Source organism: Natator depressus, chromosome 7 (assembly GCF_965152275.1).
Source record: "Natator depressus isolate rNatDep1 chromosome 7, rNatDep2.hap1, whole genome shotgun sequence".
Classification (NCBI taxonomy): Eukaryota; Metazoa; Chordata; order Testudines; family Cheloniidae; genus Natator; species Natator depressus.
Window position 1 is genome coordinate 85,113,883 of NC_134240.1, and position 23,954 is coordinate 85,137,836.

Sequence of the window (23,954 nt, forward strand, 5' to 3'; positions counted from 1 at the left end):
CTGACGTTAAAAAGTCTTTTCTAAAATACTTGAAAATCTTGAAAACAAAATCTCATCCATAGTCTAAAGAGTGTCGTTTCAGCCTGTTTGTGGAATTCAGTCATGTGTCCAGGTCATCATCTTGATCTGTGTATAACCGGAGTTGCTCTTAAGGGATATGAATGTGATTGGTTAAGAAAGAAAGCTATAGTTGAATTTGGGGTATTTGATTCTTAACGTTCATGACCTTCTTTTCTTGTCTGGCTTGTTAGATGTAGCCCTTTGTAGAATTTCAATTGTCTAGTCTTCATGTTCAATGCTGTGTTTACAGAGAGACCATATTTTGCCAGTTTCAAAGGAGCCTCAAGTTGGCCTCCCCCCATTTTAAATTATTTTTATTTATTTTGCATGCTCAAACATGCGTCCCAACACCTGCATGCTACTGTGTGTGTGCAGTGGTGTTAGTGCTTGAAAAGTATGTGGAGAGGTACACACGCATGGATGCCACTTCTTGAAAATTTGGCCCCTGGTCCTTTATTCTCCATAAACAGTACAAAATTTGTTTGAAAACATGGTAAATAAATTTTAAAACAGTCCACTCATGCTGTTGGTGCCATCACATTTTGCTGATGACATGGCATATGCCACTGTGAACAATTTAACTTTCTCCACTTAGTTCAGGCAATTGTATACAGTATTTAGTTAGAACCATCAGACCAAACAGCAGTATTGACAATACAATAAGAAAACCCTATACACCACAACATAACAGAAGAAACCGATATTTCAATTAGTTTGCTAGATAACTTAAAATGGCACGAGTGAGAAAAAGTAGCAGATAAAAGTTCTCTAACGGGGAAAATAGATCAATACAAGCTGTTTTTAATTAAACTATTTACATTATTATTAATAATGTGGGCCCAACAGTGTGCAGTGCCCATATATCCATGATATAGTTATACAAACATGCTCAAATTACAATCCAGATCACTGCTAATTTATTCCCACAGTACAGTAGGGTTTGTTTAATCTTGTAAAGTCGGGAGTTTTAGTTTGGCAACAGAACACTGGAGCTCAGGCTAAAATACAGATTTTGAAGGATAATTTTCTGTGCTGTAGTAACTTGGAGTATAATATGAGTATAGCTATGGAAAGACAGTTACACTATAGTTAATTTTTCTGCATCATTTTAGAATGTAAACATAAGACTACATGAACCATAGTTAGTGTTTAGTACTAACGCCTTATTATAATAGGCCGTAGTTCAGTTAAGGCAGCACTTCATTTCCTGTTGTTGCTTTATTTATCACATGATCTCGGTAGACTGTTAATAGATTATTGAGAAAAGCGTGGGTTGACTTAACACCACCCCTCCCTCGAATCTGATCTCACTATTGAAAATATGAGGCTTCAATGGTTTTTTTGTTAAATATGTAAAACGTTAAAATATTTCTAGGTTTGATCTATGCTTGCTATAGTATAATGAACTCTTTTTTGTTTAATGTGGGAGCTCTGTTCTGTACTGAGCTTCTTATTGACAAATGTTTTGGGGATTACATATTATTATGACTTGCTTTTTAACTCCTGTAACTTCAATAAGTAGCTGAATTTTGGAAGCAATTTGCTAATAATTAGAGGTAAAATCTTTGTTTACAAACATAGGTCTGTTAGATGACATGGCAAAACAAAGAGTTTACTAACTAGATCAGCTTGAGTGTAACTAAATCCAGTTACCCCCATTTTTTTTTCTGACTTGCATCAGACTCTGACCAAAGTCTTGGTATCATTTTCTTTCTTTCTTCCTTCCAATGCTTGCCAATAGGATAGCACAGTTTTCTTCCTCGTCTGCAGAAGATGCCCCCAGCATGGCTATGTTGGTAAAAGCCCTATTGTAGTTGCAGTTAGATCGGTCAAAAGTGTTTATATTGGTATAGCTTATGCTGGTAGAGTTAAACTGGCAAAACCCTCCTAGGATAGACTAGTCCTAATGCAAAACACGCATTCTGGTCCACCTAAAATGTTTTGACATAGCTACATCTAACGCTAAAATGATTCTGGAGTAACCAGTTCTATATATATTAGAATGGTTAAACAATTGCTACCAACATATGTATAACTTCTCATACCAGTAAAATTATCTAAATTGTATGATGCACAAAAATAGAGAGGCAAGACTACTTTAAAATTAATTTCAAAATAAACACATATCTAAATATTTGAGAAGCTCTCATCTTAAGGTAATGTTATTGTATACCTTCTCTGTGTGAGTTGCCTCCTGTATTAAAAACATAATTGCTGAAACTTGTCTCCCTTTCTGTCTATTTGAAGTATAGTTTAAAATTTTGTTAAAGTATAGTGTTTTCTCCACTGCCCCCCCATCTACCCAAGCCTTTTAATTTGAGAGAGAGAGAGAGAGAGAGAGAGAGAGAGTGTGTGTGAAATATTTTATATAATTTATTTATTTATTTGAATTGCTGTGGAAGTTTACTCTGAGCAGTGTAAGTGTGGAAGGGGGGTCAATTTTTATGAATGTGAGGTACCAGCTGGCTTTAAAAGGTGAAATCTGACACATTACATTTGCCAATTAATATTATGGCTAATATTAGAATAGACTCTAATAGAATAACCCCTTTTTATTGAGTCCAGAGAGTGTTAGTTCACTAACTTAATGCAAGGTTCTTTTTAGGTCAATTTTTAATTTGAATAGTATTTCTCAAATCAGGACACTTGGTTACTCTTAACCAGTGAACAATTTTTTAATTCACCCAGAGCCATGTCAATATACAGTCTCAGTGGTGAACTGTTGGTTGTACATAAATCAAGTGTAGCGACGTGTTCTAGGTATGTACTGCGCACACCAATACAGTCTTGCAAGCAGATGTCAAAGACTAAGGTTAAAGCTCAGCATTTACACTAAGGAACAATGCAGATCACCAAGATTTCTTATTACCAAGATTTTGTGAGATAATAAATTCCTTAGTACCTAGCAATATGTCACTTTTCCAGTATTTCTCCAAGGAGTAAGGATGTACTTACTTGTCTTTAAAGCATTTTTAAGAGTGTGGTCCGTGCTGTTGGCATTGATTGGTCCAAAAGGGACAAGTTTAGGATTTCAAAAGCAATTGCTTAAAGCTATGGTTCAAATCTCTCTTAGGCCAGTTTGCTTGGACCTCTAAAGGAGGGCATACATATAGCATTAGTTAAAATTTGGTTACTCGAGGCCTCACTAGAGACTGCAGATTTAGCAAGATAACCTTCAGTTATTTGTATTTCTCCTTCTATTCTTTAATATCTTTTGAAATGAAGTCTCACCATTTCTTATCCTCATAACCCTGGGATGCGGGGAGAGTTCTTTCCACGTAGCTGGTCTGGGTACCCATCATGCTGTGGAGTCTGCAGTTTCCTTGTGGGTTTGGTCAGCCTGAGGGGTCTTATATGGCAATCTGTTTTATATATATTTCTCCTGATTTCAGGGCTCATTGGAGACAGCTACCCTATGACTTCTTTTTAACGTGTGCCAACTGAACATATGCTGCTGGTTTTGCAGCTGTTTCCATAGATATCCAGTATATGGTATTTGTGTATAACAGACTTCTTCAATCCTTTCTTATCAGTGGGGTTTTTTGGGGGGCGGGGGCGGGAGGAAAAGGTTTTAGCAATGTACAAATTATGAGAGATTCTTGCCTAGTTTATTGATCTCATTTAGTCATTTTAATTTCTATTTTGGGGGAGTAGAACTTTCAGTTTGGCTGATCTGTGGGTCTCTAAACAAGGTTTCTCATATGAGAGAAACCATTTTCTTCTTGCCTTGACTTCCTAGGTGGATCCTGTTTTGGGATGAACAGAAGTGGATGGCTATATATTTTTAGTCCAGGAGAAATTAATAATTCAAGGGTTATCTGTTCTCTGTAACCTTTACAGCAGAAAGTTCTCATAAAGGGATTCTGCCCATCCCAGGAGATAACTTACTTTTACCGTGTTTTGTTTAAATTGCTGTGGACAATGTAAAGGACTTCTGATGTTTCATGTAGGCCAGGTTATACTCCCAGTTACTATGTCACAAATGAAACTGGGAACTGGTGTGGGGAAAAGATGAGTGGCCAAGTTGTTGAGAGAGAGAGTGGTGGGGAAGAGGATTTACTGTATTTTTTTAATTGTGGGGCAGAGGGGAAGGAAAAGAATAGCTCAGGAGAAGATGTTTTTTAATCTCTATTAGATTGTATGCTCTTTGGGACAGGGACTGAATGTAGATTCCCCCCCACCCACCCTTCTCCTAGCATGTTTTGGGTACTACTGCAATCTAAATAGTAGATACTAATAATTTAACATACTAGATGAGTTAAAAGTAGCTCCAGGTATTATACTTGCCTCTAATACCTTGCTCCATGCTAATAAGTAATAGACTAACTTACAGATAGTTTGAGAGTGTTTGGCCAGAATGCAGACATGCTTGAAGGACCCTGACAAGAGATCCATCCACTTTGTAAGCTGTGTGTCAGATGATTTTTTTTTCAGATGTGTCCTAACTAAAAATCAGTTGTCTGATGATATACTTGCCCCATGCTAATGTTTATGGTTTTATGATCACATTTTCTTGTCTTTTGCTCAAATCACTTTTCTCTCCCCTTTGCGCTGTGAATTATTTTGTTTAATCTTTCTCTTACAGTGATCTTAGTTGTTACTTGTAACAATAGTAATTTTTTTTAAAGAACTCTTGTTAAAGTGGGCTGTCTCTTTCTTTTTAATGCAATTTGTCCATAACATGGACTGGCTTCTCTGAAAATTACTTGCAGTGTTGAGTCTTCTTAAAGAAATGTGAATGGGTTTAATCTGTTTGTATGTTCGGGTTGCTTTGGTCAGAGCTTGGAAAAAATCCTTTCCCTTACCCTCTCTGGGTGACTGGCACATCCATGTGGCTGAATAGGCAAAGAATCGACCTAAGTGTCTGTCTATATTTCTAATGTGACAAGGATTAAGTCTGTTGAAGTTCATAGCGGCAACACCAGGTTAGCACTATTTCTGCTCCTTCTCCCAGCCAGAGCCGGCACCTGACCACCATGGAATGCGTCATGAAGAACAACAAAAACAACCCAAAACAAAACCAGAAAAGGCCCCAGCCTACCAAACCAAAATGCTACATTGCACACTTTTCTCTCTCTCAGGGAAAGAGAACTAACCACATGTGACAGATGTCATTTAATGCGGTTCTTGCAAGTTCTTGGATGAGAGTAGTGTAAGAACCTGTATGGAATAGAGCTCTGAACTCTTATGTAGTTTCTGTTAAAATAATGTGTTGGTGACTGTGACAGGTTTCAGTCAGTCCTCCGAGCCCCTAGGGGGCGATGGAGAGCTATGGTCCCACTGGCAGGCCTTACTCACATCTTTCGGGCGCTGAGGAATTAGCGGGGAAAGTGTGCCGGCACGAGTCTGCAGCACGCCCCAAAAGGCAGGGGAGCGCCGGCACGAGTCTGCAGCACACCCCTCAGTCTGCACCCCACCCAACTCCACTGCGTTCCAGCCCAGGGCCCGGTCAGTGGCGGAAGGCGAAGGTCCTGCCACTGGGTCAGCGGCGCCATCCACGCCTGCTGACCAAACACACCCACCCCATGGTGCAGTTCTGCCCCTGGGCTTCTTCCTACCCGGTCTCTCAAGCGGGTCTCTCCGGTCCCTCCAGCTCGTCTGGGTATTCTGCTGCTGGCAGCTCCAGCTCCCCCTCTGTGTCGGACTCACGCTGGCCCGGGCTACAGCCAGGCCCCTCCAGTATTCAGCGGCTGGCAGCCCTGGTTGCCACAGGCCTTCCTCCCGGTCAGGTTCCTCCTTGCTCAGGGCCTCACCTGGGTCAGCAGCAGGATCGCAAGGGAGCAGCCTGTGTCTGTCTCCCTCCCTGGTGCTCCCTTCACTGGGCAAAGGGCCCCGCTCTTTGTACTTCCTGTCCCACCCCTCCCCTTCTGGGGATTGGCGTAAGCTTGGTCTGGCCCCGCCCACTCAGGCTAAGAGGGTGGCTCTTTACCCTCTGGTTCGGAGGGGAGCCACCCTGGCTCCCTACAGTGACTATGGGGTAAAAACTTTTTACAAAGGTTTGCCTACTTAGCATGGACAGACTTGTATCTTTTGACATGTGTTGGATGTTTTAAGGAGAACAGAAGATCAGCCTGAAATTGGTGGTATTGAGGGATCTTTAAAAGACAGTAAGTTTGAATGAAGGGTGCGGAAGGGGAAGGGACTCATTGTTCCAACATGCTGGTTGGTGGAAGGAAAAAAAAAATAATGCCAAACTGGATTGGCAAGTGATATAGTACTGCCAAATGTTAGTTTAGAACTGGACATGTAAACCAATTCTGGGTTTGTTGTTGTTTTTTTAAAAAGGGGGGAGGGGCACAGGTTATGGCTGACAAAGAACGAATTCTTGCTGCTGTTTGGAATACACACACTCTGGAGATGATGTGATCCCAGGCAGACAGTTTGAGTGTGTCTGGCCAGAATACAGACATGCTTGAAGGACCCTGACAACAGACCCACTTTTTAAGCTGTTGGTCAAATTATTTTTTTTTTTTTGGATATGTCTTAAGTAAAAATCTGTGGTTGGTTGCAAAATTTATTAATCTCCTTAGTAGTACCAATATTAGTGTGAGGTATGCTGTGTATAATATAATGGATTTCTTCAAGAAAATGTAGGTTTTTCTTTTGTTTTGTTTTAAAATAAAAAGCCTGCTTGTTTACTTGGCGGGGGAAGGTGGTTAAGCTGTACCGGATGTTCTCGAAGGAAGGAAAAATGACGGCTGCTTCCTTAGATCTTAAGATCAGCAGTTAAATAGAGAGAGAGCTTTCGTACAGAATCAGAATTGAAGATACCCTGGTGACATCTCTATAGGATGCTGTGATGATGGCTGCATAGGCTGTTGTGGGCCAGGGAAGGTATAAGGGCCTGAAGAAGTTTACTTTGGTAACAAAGGATTTGCTGTGAGAAGATGCTGCCTCTAATTCCAATGATAATGGAAAGCAGGACTCTGAAACAAGCTACTTCATTTGTGCTGAGTAGGATGGCTTGTACCAGTGAGATAGTATTTTTATTTTGTGTTAACTCATTGTCTCCTTTTTAATCTTGCACCAACCAAGAAACTCAAACCAGCCAAAGATTGGACTGGACTCTGATCTGATCTGATTGTGTTTCTACTTATAAGATAAAGACTGTTAATCTGTTATAGGAACATGAGTGTTGCGAGGCTTTTCCTCTGCAGTCTTACAACCCCATTGCGTGGGAAGCAAGAGGTGGAGAATAGTAAGGTCAACTATGTGCGCGTAGACTGTCGGTCCTTCATCAGTTGAGACTGAGCCGATCACAACACGTCTTCCAATCTTCTCTCGCTCTGGCCATCCTTCGCCATGCTTGTCCATATCTCCTTGTTAGGAAATCATCCCACTCTTTGGAGGCTGACCGCGTGGCCGTTTCTGTTCTCGCAGATACCACTTGGATATAGCTGTGGTCCATCTGTTGTCACTGAGTCGGGCCACATGTCCCACCCACCGCATTTTGCTGAGCCTGCTTTCAACAACATCTCGCACTCCAGACTGCTGCCTAATTATTTTCATTGGGGATGTGATCGCGGAGTGAAATGCCCAAAAATGTTTGTTCCATTGCCCTCTGTGTGACAGACAGTTGATGTTCTTCAATCTTTGTCACTGACAATGTTTTGCTGCCATATAACATTGCTGGAAGCACGGTCGAGTTAAAAAGATTTGCACAAGTTGTTTTGCTGATCTTTCTTTGGAGGATGTCCTTGATATCATTGAATGAGCACCATCCAGCTTTTTTTCTGCAAGACAGTTCGTCTTTCTGATCGTGGCACATGTTGACTTCCTGGCCCAAATAAACATATTTATCAACCTCTTGGATCTGCTCTCTTCCAAGAGTTATTTGCGTTCTTGGCAGAACATCTGATCTCATGTGTTTCATTTTTGACCGGTTCATTTTTAATCTGACTTGACTACTTTTCCCATTCAGTTCTTTAAGCATTCTCTCAAGCCGGGCTGTATTTTCGGCTAACAGCACTATATCATCTGCGAACCTGAGATGGTTTAGCCCCTTGCCGTTTATATTAATCCCGCCTTTCAAGTCTGCTCGTTGAAAAACCAATTCAAGACAGGCTGTGAATAATTTTGGTGAAACTGTATCTCCTTGTTTCACACCTCGATGGGGTTCGGAGGGAGTATTGAACAGCGATCTGTCTGTGCTGCAGCCAGAGTTCGCTTCCTTTAGTAATGTGATATATTTCACACTGATGCCCTGTTCTGAAAGAGCTTCAAGAATGGCGTTAGTCTCTACGCTGTCGAACGCCTTCTCATAGTCCACAAAGGCAATGCACAAAGGGAACTTGTATTCCCTTGAATGCTCTAGTAGTTGGTTTAGAGTGAAGATGTGGTCTATTGTGCTGTAATTCCTTTGAAAGCTGGCCTGCTCTCTAGGTGCTGTTCATCCAGGTTTTGCAACAGTCGATTTGTTATTATTTTAGTGAACAACTTATAGATATGCGAAAGCAGGTAGATTGGGCGATAGTTCTTTACATTTTCTCGATCGCCTTTCTTATGCAGCAAGATGGTATTGGACTCTTTCCAACTGGACGGTATCTTCTGGATTTCCAGGTAGCGGCTGAACCTTTGGGCGAGAGCTTTTCAAAGTTCCTGACTTCCCGCCTTAAACACTTCTGCTGTCAGACAGTCCTCGCCTGGATTCTTCCCCTCTTTCATTTGATGGACTGCATGATGGACTTCGCTGATGAGAACCGGGAGTATGTGGTCATCGGTTTGTTGAAGTGATGGCATTGGGACGTCTATATGGGATGCAAACAGCTGGGTATAGAAATCCCTGCTGATTGTCTCCATCTCTGTTCGATCAGTTACTGATTCTCCGTCCCTGTTCTTCAAAGCTGATAACGATGACTTGTACAACACCAGTTTCCTTTTGCATTTTTTGAGACTTTTATGATCTTCAGCAGCCTTTAGGAGCTTTTCGGTTCGAAATTTTCTCAGTCTTCCTTCAACTTCATTCATATGAGTTTGCAGAGAAGGGAGTACTCAAGCCTGTCGCTGCCATTTCTTTTCATTTTCCTCCTCTTCTCCAATAAAGTCTTCATATTCTCTGAGATTCTTCTGGTAGCTCTTCTTGGTCTTTCATGCTCAGTAGATTTCACACACCGTTTCAGTCTCTTACCGAAGTTCTCATAATCGTCATCACAGTCTTCCAGGAGGCTCCAATCTTCCCTAGAAATGTTTTCCTGCAGGATTGCCTCGTCAAAAGCTACCGGTTGGTGCCTTCTGTTCGCCATACACAGCACCTTTTTCTCCACATTCACAATGAACGTGAGTCTGGCTCTCAGTAGGCGATGATCACTACCGATATTGAATGATGGCACTACTGAAATATCCTGCACGATGCGTCATCTATCGATCAGAAAGTAATCAATTTCATTTTTTGTCTTCGCGTTTGGTGCGATCCAGGTCCATCTTCTGTTGCCCTTCTTTCGGAACCAGGTGTTACCAATGAACATTCTCCTCGTCTCTGCCAATATAGCTAGTCGTTCTCGCACATTTCGTTCTCTGATACCGTACCTTCCTATGAACTTTTCACCTTCTCTCCCTCTTCCATCCTTGGCGTTAAAATCTCCTATCACAATTGTATATGTGGAACTCTGAGTGAGGGTTTCCTCCAGTTCCTGATAGAATCTTTCCATATCATCATCTTCTCATGCACTTGTGGGAGCATAGATCTGGATGATTTTGAGGGTACTATTTTTTGGTTCAGTCGGAGGTAAAGCACCCCAATACACAATGACTTCAAATGGCATGAGACAATTTTTGAAGACCATTCCTTGTTTATGATGAATCTGACTCCTCCAACTGTCATCGTGCCTTCTCCTTTTCCTAGAATGACCATGCTTCCATCCCTCCAGTTGACCTCCATCTCCTTCTTTCATTGTGTTGCGCAAACACCCAGCACATCGCAGGCTGTTTTTGCCTTTTTTTCCTCCATGAGATGGTTTATCGGTTCCTCCCTCATCAGTGTTCTGCAATTATAAGTGCACACTGAGAGAGTTGTCCGGTTTCCTTTTGGCGACCTGGCATCTGAGATTCTTTGCAGCCTCTCGTCGTTCGAATGCCTCACTGCCTCCGGAGTCGGGATCGAGGAACATGCATAGAACTGAGACTTGGTTTTCCATGTTGTTTTAGCCATTGTTTTCAGCCACCTGCTGGCTGGGCTGTCAGTGGCACATTTACCTCCTCAACTTAGCTAGCTTACAGCCTCAGAAAGAGGGATTATACGCCCCTCCACAGAGGAAGAAACCCCCTCACTGGGCTGACAGTCCGACACCTCGATAGCATGGTTAGACCTGCCGGAGAATGCACTCCGCTACCATCGCTGTCAAACAGCCAGGGTCACCGCTGCGCCATGTTGAGGTAGGATTTGCAGCAGGTCAACTATTTGTGTATATCTTGCCGGACTGTCACCTTCACTTCTAGCTCCACAGAGAAGATCCTTTTCTCAGTATTGCCGTTCTTGGCTTCCTGGTAACTTCATGTTAATGTTTGGATATGCTGAAGAGTTTTAGTATAAGGCATCTTAAACAACCCTACATCAATGTTTGGCATGCCTCTTGGAACCTCAGGCTGTTGCTAAATGCTATTTCATTGTTCCCTGAGGCTGCAAGTCCTGTGAAGTGTTGCTTAATTTTCATTATGCATAACTTAAACAAATTTGAAATGTAACTTGGGGTATGTCTACACCGGCAGAGTTACAGCGCCGGCAGTTACAGTGCTGCTCAGAAAGTGCTGAAGGGAAACCTCTGTGTGTTCACACTGTCAGCTGCCTGCACAATAGTGTTTTCACACTTATGGCACTTGCAGCGGTATTCGGAGCGGTGTACTCTGGGCAGCTATCCCACAGAGCATCTCTTCCTCTTCTGCTGCTAAGAGTTGTGGGAAGGTGGAGGGGGTTGCGGGGCATCGTGGGTCCTGTCCCAATGCCCCGGGATGCATTGCTTTGTGTCCCAGCAATCCCTGTACTTCTGTCCACATTTGGTGCCATCTTTCAACGGTTTATGTACTGCGTGCTCTGCCTCTTTGATCTGCAGGAATGGATCCCAAACTGTGGAACAGTATGCTACTTGCTCTGATCAACACGTCACGAGTGGCAGTGGAGTTATTTCTTAAACTACAAAGGCAAGAGGAGTGCAACATTGATCTCGCCACATGTAGTAGCTACAGCACGAGGTTGTTTGTGGCATTCATGGAGGTGCTGATCACAGTGGAATGCTGCTTTTGGGCTTGGAAAACAAGCACTGAGTGGTGGGATCACATTGTCATGCCCATCTGGGATGATGAGCAGTGGCTGCAGAACTTCCGGATGAGGAAAGCCACATTCATGGGACTCTGAGCTCGCCCCAGCCCTGCGGTGCAAGGACACGAGAATGAGAGCTGCCCTGCTGTTGGAGAAGCAAGTGGTGATTGCACTGTGGAAGCTGGCTACTCCAGACTGATACCGATGGGTCGCTAAACAGTTTGGAGTGGGGAAAGTCAACCGTTGGACTCGTGTAGATGGAAGTGTGCAGGGCCATTAATCCCATCCTGCTCCGAAAGACCGTGACTCTGGGCAATGTGTGTGACGTGGATGGCTTTGCACAACTGGGCTTTCCTAACTGCGGAGGGGCGATAGATGGCACACATATTCCAGTTCTGGCACCAGACCACTTAGTCACCGAGCATATTAATCGGAAGGGGTATTTCTGAACGGTTCTCCAGGCGCTTGTGGATCACCAGACGCATTTCATGGACATTAACGCAGGCTGGTCCAGAAAGGTGCATGACGGATGCATGTTTCGGAATGCTAGCCTGTTCAGGAAGCTGCAAGCAGGGACTTTATTTCTAGACCAGAAGATCACAGTAGGGGAAGTTGAAATGCCCACTGTGATCCTGGGAGACCCCACCTATCCCATAATGCCATGGCTTATGAAGCCATACACTGGACACCTTGACAGCACCAAGGAGTGGTTCAACAACAGGCTGAGCAAGTGCAGAATGACTGTTGAGTGCGCTTTTGGCCGTTTAAAGGACGACTGGTGCTGCCTATATGGGAGGCTGGACCTGGCTGATGACGATATTCCTATGCTTATAGCCGTGTGCTGTATGCTCCATAATATTTGTGAAGGGAAGGGTGAAAGCTTCACTCAGAGGTGGAACGCTGAGGCTCAGCGCCTGGAGGCTGAGTTTGAACAGCCAGAGACCAGGGCTATTAGAGGGGCGCAGTGCGGGGCCATAAGGATCAGGGATGCCTCGAGGCAGCAATTTGAAGCTGAAAGCCACTAATATTTGTTGCTATGCTCAGGAGTGCAGTGCTTGTAATGCAAGAAGGTGATTGTGATTGGTGCAGATGATGCACTATGAAGATGTAAGAAAATTGCCTGTTCCTTTGCAGGCCTCTGTTTGCTTTCAGTTAATGGAATAAAGATTGCTTTCAAACCAAAACAATTATTTTATTAAAAAACAACAACCAGAGGGGGGAGAGAAAAAAAACACATCAGCATTGAAGGGTATGGGGGAAGGGAGGGTACCAGGAGGAGGTATGGTCCCAGGATGGATAAAGATTCCTGTATGTCTAGGTATGCTATCTAACCTTTTCCTTCGGAGTACAGTGCAGCGGGTACTGTACTTCAGCAAGGCTAAACTGCAAAGGGTTGGGTGTTGAGTTCAGTGGGTACTGGGGGTCTGCAGGGCTGGACTGTGACGGGGCAGGAGTGGAATGCAGCAGGTACAGACTGGAGCCAGGAGGTTGATAAGTGTGTTGGCAGTATCTGGGGGGCATATGGCAAAGAGTTTTGTAACAGCTGCTGCAGAGGACGACGGGCATAGAGCTGCTCGGTTTGCAGTGCTGGTAGCTCCTGGAGTGTGTCCCCTTGGCGCTCCATAATGTTTGAGTCGCTCCGTGGCTTAGTTCTGGTGCACTCTGTTCTTTTGGTCCCTCTTCTTGCTATCCCTCCACTCCTTCAATTCCTGTTTCTCGGCCGCGGAGTGCATCATGACGTTATGCAGAAAGTCCTCTTTAGTTCTTCGTGGCCACCTTCTAATTCTGTGCAGCCGTTCAGCCGCCGATAACAAAGAGGGAGGCTGGGCTTCCGAAGTCATATCTGTGAAGCCAAAATGCAACATTTTACAGAAGCAGTATTGTTTGCAACACACAGACCACTGATTGATTTAAAAAACAGCCACTCTTCACATACCTGTCACTAAGCACACATGAGCCACCAGCCCCCCAAAATGGTCAGTAACTGTAGGGGAAATCAGCGTTCCAGGACTGTACTGTACACTGGGCACGTGGCTCTTGGGGAGAGCCAGCACTGTAGCGGGGGCTTATAATCATTCCTGTCCCCATATTTTCCACGGGCTGTGTTAATTATTGAAGATATCTTGCTGCTGAGGGCGAGCAGGGAATCAAGGGGGGGTCTTCTCCAAGACTGGCTTCCGTCCTGACCCTTATGTGGCTCTCCTGTGTGCAGCAATGGTCCCCCACCCCTCCAAGGGATGGCACAGTGGCGCGGGAAAGTTACCCTTAATGGGGCAAGAAACAAAGCAGCTCTGCCAAAGAACCTGCGGCAGTGGGTTGCCTAGTATCTCCTTGAGGGTTTCCTGGAGATCTCTGAGGCAGATTCCTGTGAAGTGAGGGAGTCGATCAACACCCTGTTCTGCCGCTCAGACTAGGCAAGTGGTGGTACACGCATCATACAGACACAAGCCTGCTTTCTGCAACCCTCCTGCCCAACAACTCGCTTCAGCAATTCCCAAAGCCACTTACCAGGGGCCTCCTCTCCTGTTTGTGCTTCGTCAAGATCCGACAGGTGTGACTGGCTAGCCTCTTCCGGGGTACAGAAAAGCTCCGGGCTACATGCATCTCTGACCTCTGAGTCGTCCTCTGCCTCTGGGTCCCCCTCCCCCTCCACATCCTCGCCCAAGATTTCCTCCTCCTGGCTCGGTCTGCTCTCGACTGGCATGTGAGCCACCGAAGTATCCACAGTGGCCTTCGCAGTGGGAGTGGGATCGCCACTGAGTATCGTGTCCAGCTCTTCGCAGAACCGGCAGCTCGTGGGCACAGCACCGGAGTGGCAGTTTGCCTCCCGTGCCTTGTGGTAGGCGTTTCGCAGCTTCTTCACTTTGACCCTGCACTACAGTGTGTCCCGGTCATGGCCTCTTTCTGTCAAGCATCATGAAATCTGTCCATAGGTATCATAATTTCTACGGCTGGAGCACAGCTGGGACTGGACAGCCTCCTCTCCCCAAATGCTGATGAAGTCCAGCAGCTCGGCATTGCTCCAAGTGGGGGATCGCCTGGTGCGTGGAGCAGGCATGGCCACCTGGAAAGATGCGCTGAGACCACTGCACACATCACCGAGCAAACAGGAAGGGGACTTCCAAATCCCAAAGGAATTTATGGGGTGGGGATGATGGTTGGTCACCTGAGGGCAGGGCAGTAGAGTTCAAACCGATGACCAGAGAGGCGAGAACAGGCATTACGGGACACCTCCCAGAGGCCAATCACAACGCTGTAATTGTCCAGGGTGTCTACACAGGCACCGCAGTGCTGTACCCCCGGCGCAGAAAGCTGTATGCCTCTCATCGGGGTTGGGGTTTTGTTTTGTTTTGTTTTGTTTTTTTTGTTTGTTTTTTTTGTTTTTTTGTTTTTTTTACAGTGCTGCAACTGCTCAGTTTTTGCACACTAACCGACTTGGTAGTGTGTACACCTTGGGAGTTAAACGCAGAAAGCTGCTTTACTGTGCAGAAACTTGCCAGTGTAGACAAAGCTTTGGTATTTTGTTGGTTAGAAAATTGACTGAATTGTCTTTATATAAAGTCATGTTCTTCCTGTCTGTTATCAAACTGAAACTTCTATCTAGTTTAATAGGCACCACCAAAGCAATACATCTTTAAGAAAAATGAGAGTTTGGAAGTATTAGAGACTTTCTGAAATCCACTTCCAGAAGATGTTTTACAAAGTAAACTGTGAAAATTTCAAATAGCAGCTGTTGAATTTAGTAGAAAAACTATGGAAATGGCCCTCCTTGATGATCACTTTAGATAAGCTGTTACGAGCAGGACAGTGGGGTGGGAGGAAGTTTTGTTTCATGGTCTCTGTGTGTATATAATGTCTTCTGCAGTTTCCACAATATGCTATGCATCCGATGAAGTGAGCTGTAGCTCACGAAAGCTCATGCTCAAATAAACTGGTTAGTCTCTAAGGTGCCACAAGTACTCCTTTTCTTTTTTCTTTTTACGAATACAGACTAACACGGCTGTTACTCTGAAACCTATTGCTTTATTGCAACTTATAGTATAGCTGTCTTTGTCAGAAGAGTAATTTTTATAATGTTTACAAGGCACAGTTTTGCCCAGCAAAAAGATTTTACACAATTGTGGGAATGAGGAATATTCTGAGACATTGGGTGCAATTTCCCTATAGTCTCAGAGACGGGTATCTTTTGCTAGAGTTTGACTGTTTACATACAACTGTATTTTTGATATTTTAAAATAATTGTTTCATAATTCTTTATAAATATTTATGAACTATAAGTTTTGTAATTGTTAACCACCGCAGTAGTTGAATGACTATTCTGACATTTGTTTACTGAGGTGTGCTAAGAAATATTAGAATAGTTGGCTAAAGGGAAACCTTGTCTGACTTTTGACTTGTGACATGAATATATTTCCACATTATCTTGTGACCGTCACATGATACTACTTAAGAAGTTGTGAAGTCAAACACTTAAAAGTTAGGTAATTTTAGATTTACGGTTGCTGTTACAACCTTCATTCTCCCGCACCCCACTCATTTGTGCTTGCATCTCATGCACTACATGAGGCCATGGTCCTGTGGGAAAGATAAAGCATGATCGTATAACTAAAGGCTATATCATAATGCATTTGCACAAAGAGGCAGAATTAAAGCTGCATAGCAAGTCATAAATCTGGCATTTTCTAGCTTCCTAAATGCTTGACTTTACAACCTAATGTTCTTTAAAAAAATTTATTTACAACTGTAACAACATCCCATCGTGCATTATCAGAAGTGTCTGAACCCTGAACCTTCAGAACTGTAGGTCAGATTTCAGCCACTTAATTTATAGGACAAACTACAATAGCTGGCAGCAGAGAAGTTTGAGGGGAGTGGTCTTGGTGAGTCTGGTCTTATTCTTTCTCCTTGTCTCATTCCCTGCACATGTGTCTTTGTTCTTAGTGTTGCTAAAAAGTACTTTAAAAACTATATCAATTGCACTGCTCATGTTCATAATGCAGTTTTAAAACATTTGAGATTCTGTCAAATGGCTAGTTTCACCAGAACCATTTAAAGGCACTGTTCTATAGTAAAAACTAGTTTTCCTTCTAAAATTCAGTGTTTTCTTTGCCCCAAGTCACTTAAATGCATTAAGCGGTTTATAAAAATACTTGGAATTTTTAATAGGTACGAATATTCCCTGCCCCACCCACACCCTCTCTTTGTCAAAAACAGATGAGTTGTTTGGGCTCAAACTCCCTCCCACCCATTCTCCCCAAAAAAGGTACTTTGGGGCAGAGACCAAACATCCAATTTATAGCTTTAAATCCGGACTACTATTAGATTGGATAGCTTCCATTTGTGCTATCTGAAAAATGTAGCTCATGGTATGTGACATCCATACCTACGCCAGTATGAACTGGCATAAGTTGTTGTGCAATTCTTGATTTATTATATGAAGATTTTACAAAAATAAGTGTGTTTGACTTTGTGCTACTAATGGGCATATTTTCCACATTTGCATGCGTGTATTACACAGAGTGGTGGTAACTTGAAAAAATTAAAAATTAGTGCTTTAAAAATTGGATTTTATGAATGTGACATTACGCAGGGTACAGTCTGGACTGAACAGCTGTCCCCCCTCAATTCTCTAACCTAGGGTGCCTTTTTTACACTGCTTTACTGTGAGAGCAACCACTCCTGGTCTGCTCATACACAGTCTCTAGCATGTAAATTACTTCCAGCTGTATTGTATGAGTGCTATGGCCAGGCGCTCTTAAATTACACTGCAGAGGAACACAGCAAATTCCCAGTCCCAGGCTTTCCCCCAGAAATGTGTATCGTGTAGTGCCCAGCCCTCTCGAGGACAACACAAGCTTATATAAAGTCCATCATTTTATTAATAGAAAATGATATGCACAAATCCTGCTATCTCAAATGGAGTTTCTCAGACACTTCAATCCCAAGCACAATGGTTTAGATAAAACAATAAAACAAGTTTATTAACGACAGAGAGATTTTAAGGGACTACAAGTAATGAGGCATAGTTGGTTAGGAGTAAATAAAAAGTAAAACGCAACTAATATCTAACTTAAGAAGCTACAGTGAATTCAAAGCAAAGGTCTTTCTCATCATATGTTCTAGCAGTCTTACTGGTTGAATTTCTTTCTGCCAGGATCTCTCCCCAGTCCAATGATGCTTCTTTTGTCCATTAAGTGTTGTGAATGCTGTGAAGAGAGATATTTTTGGGGGATCTGTTTCCCTTTCTTCTTTCTTTTTCTCTTTGAAAATCCTCTCCAGCTGAGCTTCAGGAGACTGAAAGTCTGTTTCGACAGGAACCTCCAGCTGTTTCTTTGCCAAGATGTAAAATTCTCACTCACCCTTTTTTTCTGCCAAAGAGTGGCCACTTGACCAGTCATAATCCATTGATCTTGTTGACACCTGGCTGAGGGGTCTGTTTGCCTTCTGTTTCTGAGGAATTGGTTTGTGGCTGTTTTTGCAAACCTGGAACGTCTCTCTAATATTCTACAGTAGAATCTTTTATCTGTATATAGCATGTTGCCACACACATTGTACCAGGATAGTAATGATTAGCTAGTTAGAGTTTTCAAATGATACCTCACAAGGCATGCTTTGTACAACATTTATCATAGTCTTATAAAAGGAGTGAACATAAGGTGTAGACTGTGACAGTGAATGAGTGATGTACTTGCTCAAGATTGTTTGTTTGGAATAAGCAGTAACCTTTGGGTTCCAGGCAAGGCTTATTGATGGTCCATGTTTCCAACTTTTGTAGTTATCGTGCGCATAGCATGTATTGCTTAATGTAGTGTTAACTGTAATGCTGTTGTATGAGCCCAAGTTACCATTGTTGTAGGTATCGTAACTGAATTTGTTGATTCCTGTACTTGTGAAATTTAGTTGCATATCCTTGGGTGTCGTAAAACAAACTAGACAATGCAATTTCATATTAATATGCAAGATACTTTATTCAGTTCATATTCAGCATTCTGGACTGTGTGTCTGATTACAGCGTACTTACTGGAGTACATGCATTAAAAGGAGAAGATGTCCATTAGCTGCTGATTATTACTACTGAGCTCTTTCTTTGTGGACAGGCATTACTCTCTTTTATGCATGAGAATGAACAATGCTTCCTGAACAATTTTTTGCAGTTAACCAAATACAGTACATGTTCTTAGTTGATACACTTCTCCCCCACACCCTTCCAAAAAAAAAAAAAAGTAATCATGCAAACTGATACTGAGATCTGTATTTAAAGAAAAACAAGCGATCTGGATATCTAGGGAGGGATAGCTCAGTGGTTTGAGCTTTGGCCTGCTAAACCCAGGGTTGTGAGTTCAATCCTTGAGGGGGCCATTTGGGATCTGGGGCAAAAATTGGGGATTCGTCCTGCTTTGAGCAGGGGGTTGGACTAGATGACCTCCTGAGGTCCCTTCCAACCGTGGTATTCTATGATTAAGTGAAATTAGTCTAGATTTAAAAAAAAAAAATTGAATTGCTTTTGGGATCAAGACAACTTTGTAGGAGGCTGATTAACATAATGCTCTTAATTCCATTTCATTGGTGTTGAAGCAGTAACTCATCCTTTAACATGACAGTAAGATCTTTTTTCCATTTTAAAACACAGCTGTTTTACATCTGCTCTTCTTCACAGGGTAGTAGACTATTTAAGAAACCTTCCTTATTCTTGGAGTGATTAAGCCCTGTTTTTTATATGATCTTGACGTTGGGATATCCTACTGCATTAGTGTTCTAAATCTACAGAAGTGTATTTTTGGTACCTTCCCAAGTCCATGGACATTAATATTACTATCATAAAAGTAAGTCCGACTATGATTCTGATGTTAAAAATTGTAGAAATGGCATCTTTTAACTCAACATGCTGTTCCCCTGTGTCTGTTCGGAATCATATCTGTTTATTTTATTGGCTAAAATATTTATTAGTACCATAAAACCAAAGCAGGACAAGTAACTGAACTTTTTTTTTTTTTCTGGTTCATGTGTCAACAGAATTATCTACTCAGTGTGATTTGTAGAATATTTACCATCAATGTGAGCTAAGAGAACCCAGGTCCAGGTTGACAATGAGGAAAGCAGTCTCATTACATGTAAACTGAACAGATTTGTTTTGGAAGTCACTAAGGCAACAAACATAAAACTTCCCAATGCTGTTATGTAGGAGTTTTGTTTTTCAGAGTAGAACCCTGTTTAAAGACTTGTTTGCATGGTGTGGCAAAGTGCATATGTTAACATTAAAAAGTACCTAGTTCGAGTTCTGCTCTGGGCAGTTAAAGTGCAACACATTAGGGTGCTTTACAAATCATGCCCCTCTGGCACACATTGCTGCACAGTGTAGACAAGCCCTTTATCTTCATTAGAGATTTCACTCGTAAATTAGGGGTTTTCTTGTTAATGTGCTCAGTCATTAACATCCTCATCAACACCCTGAGTGACACCATACCATGGGGCAACCATCATGCCTTGAGAGGTAGAGCAAACCATGAGTGAGCTTGTCTTGCTTTTTACCAATTCAGGGTATCCGCAAGGAGACTATGCAGCTGGAGTTGCATAAGGAGTTCACCAGGTGATCAGAACAACAGTATGGAACAGCTTGGGTGCTGGCAGGAGGACCTAGGGAAGGCCGAAAAGCAAAGAAAGAAGCAATTCCAAGCTGAAAGGGAAATGCTGGTGGAGTATTTTCTTTATGATCAGGAGATAAGGGAGTGAGACGTGCCATTTCAGAGGGATGTGATTGAGATGTTCGAGGATCATGAGCCATTCAGCCCAAAGCTGTCCTGCCCAAATAATCTGCTTAGCCATGTCCAGTCCCATAATTTTGTCTCCATTGTATCATGTCCTCCAACCTATGGACAACTCTCTTGTTGTGGGCGAAGCCAGTCAGCAGTTATCTGCTGCATTTTCTTCCAGTTTTAATATGGATGAAGTGAACACATCCGGACATGCAGTTCCTTTCATATATAACATGGCACAAGATTTTCAGTTTATTTTGCTGTCAGATGTTTTGAGTGTGTGTTGCACTGTTATGCTCTTGCATGCCATTGTTGCTGTTTTGCACTTGTTTCTTTCATTTTGTACATCCTTTCCACTTTGTCGTGGGATCTGGATGCCTAAATATGCTGACATTTAATAAAGCTTTGCTTAGGCACATACTGAGTTCTGGAGTTCCAGTGGATAAATACATCAAACAGAAATAACAGGTCCACCATATTTATTTCATAAAAAAATATTGCAAGACCACATTTCACTCCCCTGGCCCACATTCTGGCATCAGCACCCGTATACTTCCCACACAGCTCAAATGGGGGTGCACAAGGCATCCCATGTGGCTATTGTTGTAATGGACCATGTGCCAGCATCAAGAGGTGCACTAGGTAGCTATTTATAAGAAGACTCCAAAAAATGGGTGTCCTTAATCCATTCTACTGCCAGATATTCCCCCTTGTATTGTGGAGCACACGTGTCTCTGTGCCATGTACGGCATTATATATACTACAGTCCAAATGAGTCTGTAAGTAGCACCATCTTCCTTTCTGTCAAAAGCACATTCTGCCACCTTCCTTTTCCCTGCTTGGTGTGTAATTGTACTCTCTCTTGCCAGGGCAGTGGAAATCATAAATCTTCATTACCCAGGGTATCGGAGGGTAGGTAGGATTGGCTGAAATGAGAATGAACGTGGACATCCCACTGATCATTTTCACTTGGTCTGAATCCAGTATTACCTACACTGAAGCAGACCAGGCCTCCAGAACACCCTCACCTTGTGTACTCTACCATGTGTATCCTATGTAGGTGCCCATGAATCTGACACAGTAGTCCTGCATAATGACGAAGTAGTAGCCCTTCCTGTTAATGTACTTGCTTGAGTTGGTGGGCATATAAGTATAGCATGTCATCAATTGCACCTGCACAGTTTGGGAGTGCCATCTGTTCAAACCCCATAGTTATTTCTGAATAACCCCCCTACGTTGCTGTAGAGCAATACTTGCTTTCAGATTTCTGCGACTACTGTGCCAAATATGGATTTGCCAATCCCAAAATGATTACAATAGAGCTGTATGGAGTTGCTGGGTTCCACGGGTCAATAGCAACATACTTCTGGGCCATTACTGCCTCTCGTCTGAGTGTTTTGGTGCTCCAGGGTCCAGGCGAATTTTTATTTTTTTCCCCACATCTCCAGGGATCTTGCTTTCCTCGTACAAAAGTTCTGGGCCTACTGCTGCTTGTATATTTCCATCACCATATAGTCCCACCACTCTGTGCTCTGGTCCTGGGAGTGGGGTGATGGTGTGTTTGCTGTGAAAGAGAACATCAGCTGGGTCCATGCCTCCATAGCTGCATGGTACTGATCTCTTCTTGGTGTGCTTTTAACAGCAAGCCCCACCGCTGCCTTCTCTGGGGAAACCGACTTTATTAAATGTCTGCTGGCGTCTCTTGGTGGCAGCTTTCACAGAGGCATGCCAAAGAAACGTTGCCTTCACAAAAACTAGTAGTTGTTGGTCCTAGTTGTTGGAATGAGCAGGCTGCATATCTGAGAGCACAACCAGGTAAAAGCACAACAGCTTGCGTCCTGCCAGGCAATGGATCTCCTGAGCCTAGAACGTTTCTGTCCACAATTCCCAGAGGGGACGGACTGTTTTCTCACAGCGCCCTGTGAACACACATGTCAAGTGGTGCATTGAGCTGTGGTGGTATGGACCATGGGATATGCACCCAGAAATCTCTCTCAACTGGATACAGTGCCAGTGCAGACATTGGGCATGATAGCAGCTGTGTGGAACTTGACCACTGTTCTGCAGTGTAATTGTGCTCTGTCAAGTTAGACTAAATCAAGATGACTAACTTGTGAGTACTCAACTCAAGGTTAGACTGAAGGTAAGACAAAGCCTAAGACAAAAATGCTTAAACCAGCTTTAACATTATCCTGCTGCTTGATGCTCCAATGTACCTGAATTGACATAAATAGTCACAATTGAGGTTTGCCTTGATGTTTGTGGAATTGTAACTAGATATTTTTGTTCACCTTCATCCTAAAGCCATTGTGGTATCATTTAGTTCAGTCTACCATGTAACATCTTCAGTTTTGAGGAGGAGATTCAATTATAAGAAGGAAATCTCCTTCCATGGCTATATGGGTTAGTTTTGCACATAAATGGGCTCTGTTTGTTTGGGAGTTGCATTTAAGAAGCTTTGTAAACAGTTTGGAAATGCAGTTAAAACATTGCAGTTTGGTCTGTTGCAGAATGAAAATGTGTTAGTATTTGTAGGTAACTACTACACTGTGTCTAGGGGTCTTCCAGCACGGTTGCTACTGCGTAGATAGGAACTGACCCACATCTGCAATGGCTTTGGGGCCTTGCTGTCTACAAGTGTATAGACTTGGTGTTTAACAGTGGTCTGTATCCTTTCTCAGTGTGGACATGCTTTTTTTGGGGGTGGGGGGTGTCTAAAACTTATGCTAGTAAAACTGCTCTAAGTTATCTGCTGTGTTGCTGGCAGCTATGTTCTCTGACAAAAAATTCTATTCCACACTGGACAGGGAAATGTTTTTTAGAACCCTGCTCGCAACAATAGCATTTAAAAGTGGTTGTAGTTATAGGACAGTCTCTAAATTCCAGTTTATGTGAATGACAAATTAATACTGCAGAAATGTAATAAAGAGCAGCTACTATTCCCAAACAATTTTTTCCAACTGTTTCTTGCCAAATGCTAGAAAAAAACAAAAGCGGAGGAAAACAAATGCATCTGAATAACGTGTTATGCCTGTGTAATTATTCAAAGGATGTACTGAGGGGTTTTGGGGGGGGGCGGCGAAGTGGGGGGGGGAATCAGAACTGAATCTGTATTCTAAGCTTGATACAATTGGCTAAAATGTATAGTAATCCTTCAAAATCCAGGATTTCGGATAGAAGAATGAACTCAGTCTGTACTATACTGGCTTTTTAATACCAACAATTACAACTTAAAGTTTGATGAGAAAAGATTAACTATTTTTTTTTTTTTGTTGTTCAAGTTAGCTAATACAGTATGCCATGGGTAGTAAAAATCAATGTATGTTCTGCATGTTGGAAGATTACACATCTTGAATTTCTCATATATACTTTACATGTAAAAACCTACAAGAGACGATAAAGTGGTTGTAAATGTTCTAGAATACAGGCTATTATAGGTAGTAGTTGGTTCTTGAAAATATAAAATGCATAATTTAAAGTTATATTTCCCCTCTTGTGTTTCAGGTTTATGCTGCTGACTGTTGTGACAGTGTTCTTCTAGAGCTGCGGAAATATTTGCCAAAATATTTTGGCAGCTGGTCACCACCTACTGCACCTAACGGTATTGTTTTTTAATTTTATGCTAGCTGTCCAAACTGGATGAGAAATTTTCTGGGAAATTAGTTTGGCAATACCAACCTTTGTAACTATTTTATAGCATAATCGTATTCCCTATAATATCACATACAGTATAACAGTCATTTAAATAGGTACCCTGTTTAAGAAGAACTTTTAATGTAGGAAAAATATTTTGTCCTACAGATATTCCTGAGTCTGAGTGAGACCAAGATCTGACACCTTAAAACTTTATTTGAATAACACTGTAAATATGTTGCACTTTTTTCTCTGAT

The 23,954-nt window shown here is 42.6% G+C and overlaps 1 protein-coding gene across 1 annotated transcript in view; it reads left to right on the forward strand.

Moving 5' to 3' along the window:
* The window catches only part of IPMK (inositol polyphosphate multikinase), a 79,982-nt gene that overhangs the window by 23,234 nt on the left and 32,794 nt on the right, over positions 1-23,954 (forward strand). The window contains exon 3 of the mRNA XM_074958997.1: positions 23,569-23,665. Coding sequence (XP_074815098.1) covers positions 23,569-23,665 — 97 coding nt within the window. The remainder of the gene's footprint in view (positions 1-23,568; positions 23,666-23,954) is intronic.